Raw genomic sequence first — 6,823 nt, 5'->3', positions numbered from 1 at the left:
CACACGCACACACACACACACACACACACACACACACACACACACACAAATAAAATAAAATAATGATACTATATTTTTTATTTTTTTCAATAAATTCCATTTTAATATATTTCTAAATGTAATTGATTCCTGTTATGACAAAGCTGAATTTTTCAGCAGCCATTACTCCAGTCTTCAGTGTCACATGGTCCTTTAGAAATTATTCTATAACCATTCAATATATTAATTTAGCAATAAAGAATCACTTGTTATTAGTAATATTCTTGAAAACTGTTACGAGACATTGTTAATATTTTTGGAAATATTGATACAATTTTTTCAGTATTCTTTGACGAATGGAAAGACTAGAACAAAACAAAAACTGGAATTTCTTTTAAAGATTTTAAATGTGTTTACTGTCACTTCTCATCAATTGAATGCATCATTGCCAAGTAAGAGTATTCATTTCGTAAAAAAACTTGACAGTAATGTAATATATAGAATTTATACGGCATGAAAAGTAAAATCCCAGTGGTTAAAAAAACACTTCACATTGCTGTATAATATATTGAATATTATCCTACTGCTGTGATTTTGTTGCTTTGCGCAGCATTTTGCTTTCAGTAAGGACACAAATCAGTACTTGATTGCAGAAACATGATGTCTCGGTTCTAGTTAGGCAAAACTTCCTTAGTTACACAGTTTCACAGCGCATACATAAACAGTGTAACTGCAACAGCAGGCTCGGGTTTGTGCTTTCACAAAGACAGCATTTCTGTTATGTAACAGAGCAGCAGCTCTAATTTCTGAGCTACTACACTGATTATTTACCTTTGGTGGCATAGGCCTCAGCGATTGTGGACAGTCTGTACACTGGAGCCCCTACCAGCTGCATCTCATCCAGATTCACACGACTGTACTGATTCAGTGCTTCCCTGTAATCACCCTCCACATAACAAAGCTTAGCCATGATCAGACTGGCCTCCTGCATGTATTCAGGCTGGGAGAGAAAGAGAAGACACACACCACCACACTATAGTATACTATAGTAAATCAAATATAGTACCACAATCACTTCACATTTTCAGACACACAACTAGAATAATTTAAATACATCGCTAAAATACAGATAAACACCAATGATACTGGAAAGGCTCCAACCACGAGTGGTTTAAAGTCAATTTTAGATTTACCTGGCACTGAATTATCCATAATCATAAACTTTTTATTCCACTACTAATCTGGTTTTCATTGACACCCAAAACTTGGTATTGCGGTATTGCTAATATTGTTGGATACGATGAATTGCTTTTGGTTTTTCTCATTTAAAAATCTTTAAATAAAAGTCTGATAAATTATTACATTTAAATCTGGATGTTAAGATGTTATTCCAGACTTAGGGGCCATTTTCACAGAATGTGTTTTTGCATTCTTTTGCACTGCTTTTCCATTGTTGTAAACATGCAGTAGACGGACGTGTTTGACAGCTGTGCTTACGTTCACGTCTTTTGCAGCATCTTGTGCATGACACAGTATTCTTAAAATAAATTCAACTTAAAAAAAAAAAAGCATCTCTACACCTTGCATTTTTCCCCATTCCACTGACATGCATCTTGCACAAAAATGCATACTGTGTAAATCACCCCTTAGAATTGATTTACACTAACCATTAATAATTTACTATGCATTTTTATATATAAAGTATATATTTTCTTTAATTTTGACGATGGATCAGATACATTTTAGTATAATTAAAATACTACTACAGTTTTTGTGTGTATATTTATTATGTATATATAAATTCACACACATGCACATATATATTTAAGATAAATATGTTATGTTAATATATTAAATATATTTATATATAATATCAATTATATGAATATATATACACGTAAATATATTTGATATTTTTTACATATTTATTCATAAATTATAGGAATATAAATACATGTAAATATTTTCTAAATACATACTGTATATGTGTGTATTTATATATACATAATAAATGTACACAGTACACACATATATATTATGTAAACAAAAACGTTTATTTTGGATGCGATTAATCGTTTGACAGCACTAGTTTTTACTATGATACATTTATTATTTTTATTATACTTTTAGTTATCATACTATTTTATTAGTTGTTACATTATTATTTATTACTTACAGTTTTATTAGTTTTGTTGTGTCAATTTTATTAGTTATGTGTCTTTATATATACATAATAAATATACACAGCACACACACATATATTATGTAATCAAAAACTTTTATGTTGGATGCGATTAATCGCGATTAATCGTTTTATTAATTTTATTTCAGTTATTTTAGTACATAATGTTAAACTAAATGAAAATGAGAAATGTTGCTTTGGCAACTAGCTTAAATATATTTTATATTTGATTTTATTTCAGTTAAACATTTCTTTCATTTCAAGAAATATTTTTGAAATGGTTTTAGTTTTAATTTTAGTTCACTGTAACACTGACGCAGCAAACAGAAATGATGATCCTGACAGTTCAGGCTTACCTTTAAGTTTCCCCGATCAAGTGCAGCCGTCAAGTGTTTCCGTACCTCCTGGAGGCGTGGCCGGGGCCCGCGGGGACTGGCTCCCTGCTTGATGGGGTTTTCCTTGAGGTACTGCTGGAGTTTGGCCTCCCCCAGCAGAAGCTCCCCAAGATCATCTACAAGAGAAGCAGAGGTTGAACTAGGCACCTGAAATTACTCAAATAAGCGCACACATAGATGGAAAGCAAATCATACACTAGGATAATTTCATCATAATGACAGTCAGCAAGCTCATGCACACACATTCATAAATGTACCACTGCAAATGATGGCAAAATTTTCATTACTGGGTGAACTATCCCTTTCATCATTCTCTTCTGACTGAAAAAGTAATCGTGGAGGGTCGCCACCTGCATATCTGAACTGTAAATCAACACTCAAACACATTTGCAGTGCTGATTGTGAAAGCAGCATTACATAAAGCCCAGATATAATCCAGCGTTGCACCTGAACACATTCTTACAGGTCTTAACACACGCACAGCTTTGAGAGCAACCACGTGTGGTTTAATCTGCTGCCTTACATGCACATCTTAAATCTTTCATCATCTCATACGAGGCAAACAATAATGCTTATTAATATGTAGCTTTTAATGAACAGGGCAAAATGCAAAGATGGAAACGGGCAATTTAATCCACAACTGTGTTCATTATAGACATTAAACCAACCTTTAGGACAGGCTTTTGTAATTCATAAACTTTACCCAGTCAAATAGATCATCTTCCAGATGTTCACGGATGATATTGATGTAAAATATTGTTTTTGTGAAATCTTTTCACTTAAAATCTTTTTAAATATTCTGAAAATAAAAATAATAATGACTAAACACATATCATTTACTAATAAATAATTATAATAGTATTAATTAATATTATTATTAACAGACTTTTAAGTATAACTTTGTTATTGTTGTATATTAAATTTGTAATTATTTTTGATTATTATAAACAATTCTTTAATTTAATTTTTACTTATAACCACTGGAAATAAACATATTTCTTTGTAAATTTTACATTCACACATGCCAATTGTAAGTCTTTTTCAAGTTTTTTTTTTTTTAAAGAAATTATTTTGAAATCTGTCATTAATAAAGCATTCAAAACCTTTTTGAAATGTCTTCTCATTTTAACTTATATCTAGTAATATTTGTGTATAGTTCTTTTCTATTCTTTTTATAAATCTTTTATTATACATCTATTATTTATTACTTTATAGTTTTCTTTATCTGTGTGATTTAATTTGAATGAAAATGTTTAAGTTTAAATATGCACCATTCAAGTGTATCTAATGCAAAAGAGAACCCTATATTTTGACATTGACAATAAGTCAAATAATGACTCTCCATAAATTACTAGACTTAATACAAATATGAATTATAGAAATTATGAAGATGAATGGACACAACTGTATGGACAACCAGGAAGTGTACTGGACAGAAATGCAGACTAACACCAAAAAGGCATTAATATCACATTTTAGACACCCTGAAAAGAAACCATTCTCTCAATGATTTGTAAATGTGTAGTTAAACGTACAGGAATGAACGTGATACGGATTTTGCCACCAGGCCTGAAACTCACACACACTGTCCGAGCTAACGCGTTAGCCAGGAGTAACGTTACAGAAGACAGAAATCACACACACCGTTTGAGATGAGTTTCGCAGACAGCTGCCGCACGAGTTCTGGTATCTTGTCCCATTGTCCCTCTGATCGACAGCGCTCTATTTCAGTCTCTAATCGCGACCCGGACTTTCTGGCTGTCATCTTTCTGCCTCCTCCTGAGTCCTGACCAAAACACGACCGGAGCCGCAGCACAGAAACATCAAAGACCTGGAGAGGAGCATCAAAACATGAACCGGATTACGCTTCCGGGCCATGGTACTGAACTCTCATTGGACAGATTCCTATCACGTGACTATTATTTCGACTCTCTCATTGGACGATTCCTATCACGTGACTATTATTTTGACTTCTTTTTCTCACATGAAAAAAATTATTTTAATTTAATTTGTTTTATTGATATTTTATTTTATACAATGTATTTCTGCTTGGTCAATCATGACCTACAGCAGTCAATATTTCTCAATAATGACATTCAATAATCGTGTGAATGTCGACAGTCTCTCTGTCCTTGCTACTACCAATAAGCCAATTAAAAAAAAAAAGAACTTAAATCAGTACTTAATTTCCATACTTAGTAATACGTTGTATAATTTACAGTCAGATACAGTCATTTTTGCAGAATAAACACTGGCAAGTTTTTTTGAACAAGCTTCATTAAACCATTAAACTTCTTCAAATAACAAACATAATCATTGTTTGCTGCATTTATCCAGTTATCCAGACCCGCAATAAATCTAAGCAGCATACAGTACATGTAAAAAGAAAAACGAAAGACTGGCTAAATTAATAAATACGTTTATCAAATTGGTCAGGATCGGATGGGGAAATCAGAAAATCAGGGATTGAGTTCAGTGCTCCTCTACTCTTTGCAGTTTTTCTTTATCCTGTAATAAAATAATTTCAACTCAAATCAGTATTCCATGTCTCTTATTTATTTAGTAACAAGTCGCGTAATAAGCAGAATAATGCGAAGTCTCTGTCGGGTTTTAGAGCTACACACTGAATTGAACAGCTCTGTTCCTCTGGTAATCCTGATTGAATGAAGTTGCACCTCCAGATTTTTGAAGTTCATCAGCCAGCAGAGCGCGCTGCACTGCAGCCTCCAGTGCTGTAGGTGGCGCTGCAAAAATCGCACTTCTGACATTCAGCAGCAGCAGTGTGTCTGCGGCATGCTGGCCGGGGATTTGGACAGAAGATTGTGTAAATTATTAAATGTCTTAATCATTATTGTTGTAAGAAATTTGGCTTATTTTCATCGCCACGCTTTTACATTTCTGAGTAAATTTGATTTTCGTCGTTGTACGAACGGTATTGTTTATTACTCGCTTACAGCCTGCATGCAAGTATATGATGTGATGTAGGAGACATTAAAATGTGTTAAAAAGCGTATTTGAAGTGTTTAGATATTAAGATGGCCATATAGCTGTATACGATATATAATTATTTGACTTGTTTTCATTTAAAATGTTGTTGTTATTTGATTTCAGTGCCATTCCAAGTCAAGGTCAGATGGTTTGCTTAGACTTCAGAGAGTTAGAAATAAATCTATATCAGATACTTATATATACAGATACTAGAGCACTTTTTAGTCTATTAAAGACATTGTGTACCAGTTTACATACGTGATAATAATGAAATTAGATCACATCTACTGTTTCTTATGAACTCAAACTCTAAATTCAAGTCTGAATAGCCCCAAACAATGTGCATTTACTGTACAGTCTTGTATTGTTTACATGAGTATGTCATTTTTAATGCAGTTTAAAAAGATTTTTTGTTTGATTTGTTTTAATCAAGAATTATTTTTTTTATCAATAATTTATTCTTTTCTCATAATTTGTACTATTCTGCTTTCTGATGTGACATTTGTAGCTGAACTGCTTTGTGATTTATTTCAGATTCACTCTTGTAACCCATCACTGGCTGCAGGATGTTCTTGACTTTGGCGCTTTTGCGGAAGGGAATCCCAGGAAAGCAGTGGATCGGGAAGTACCGTCGACCGCGGGTAGTCACCTGGCAGATAAGACGTAATGTGATGAAACGCCTGGAACAGGAAGCCGAGAATGAATACTGGATCAGCCGGCCATTCATGACGCAGGAACAGGAGCAAGGCCACGCAGCACAGAGGCGGGAGTGGATGTTGATAGATAGATAGTCAGAAAGATATTTGGTTTGATCCATAAATAGACAGACAGATTTTTAAATCGAACCATAGATAGACGAATAAATAGATAGATAGTCAGGTTATCAATCCAGTTATTTGGTAGATAGATAAATACTCATATAGAAAGATCTTTGGGTTGATGTTTAGATAGATAGATAGATAGAACGAAAGAAAAAACTTGGGTGGATAGAAGGACAGATCTATTGATAGATTGATAGATTCTAGAAGTAGTAAATGCTCTTCCTCTCTCTCTGCTGGTTTTGGTAGTCGTGGTTTGTCCCGCAGCTGTCTGGACCAGCATCCTCTTCCAGAGGAGGCAGATGATGATACTGTGCATCCGTCCAGACTCCTGCATGATCTACAGGAGGACATGTCCTCATACAGCAGGTGAGTGACAGGTATAATGTGTGTCTGTACAGGTATGTATTAAAGGGACAGGCTTTCATCACTGAGTATATTGTGTGAATTGTCGCATAATA

General features: G+C 33.8%; 2 protein-coding genes across 2 annotated transcripts in view; one reads left to right on the top strand and one right to left on the bottom strand.

Moving 5' to 3' along the window:
* LOC107668507 (tetratricopeptide repeat protein 7B-like) overlaps window positions 1-4,398 on the bottom strand; it is a 42,428-nt gene extending 38,030 nt beyond the window's left edge. The window contains exons 1-3 of the mRNA XM_016460398.1: window positions 4,201-4,398; window positions 2,518-2,672; window positions 811-979 (exon numbers count right to left, since the gene is read on the bottom strand). Coding sequence (XP_016315884.1) covers window positions 811-979; window positions 2,518-2,672; window positions 4,201-4,321 — 445 coding nt within the window. The 5' untranslated portion in view covers window positions 4,322-4,398. The remainder of the gene's footprint in view (window positions 1-810; window positions 980-2,517; window positions 2,673-4,200) is intronic.
* Window positions 4,399-6,110: 1,712 nt separating this feature from the next.
* Window positions 6,111-6,823, top strand: part of LOC107668502 (protein FAM149B1-like) — a 26,929-nt gene continuing 26,216 nt past the window's right edge. The window contains exons 1-2 of the mRNA XM_016460390.1: window positions 6,111-6,307; window positions 6,612-6,731. Of these exons, the coding sequence (XP_016315876.1) occupies window positions 6,111-6,307; window positions 6,612-6,731 (317 nt within the window). The remainder of the gene's footprint in view (window positions 6,308-6,611; window positions 6,732-6,823) is intronic.

Source organism: Sinocyclocheilus anshuiensis, unplaced genomic scaffold, assembly GCF_001515605.1.
Source record: "Sinocyclocheilus anshuiensis isolate Anshui unplaced genomic scaffold, SAMN03320099.WGS_v1.1 scaffold52, whole genome shotgun sequence".
Taxonomy (NCBI): Eukaryota; Metazoa; Chordata; class Actinopteri; order Cypriniformes; family Cyprinidae; genus Sinocyclocheilus; species Sinocyclocheilus anshuiensis.
The sequence above is the reverse complement of the archived record's forward strand: the minus strand, read 5'-3'. Positions and strand labels throughout refer to the sequence as shown.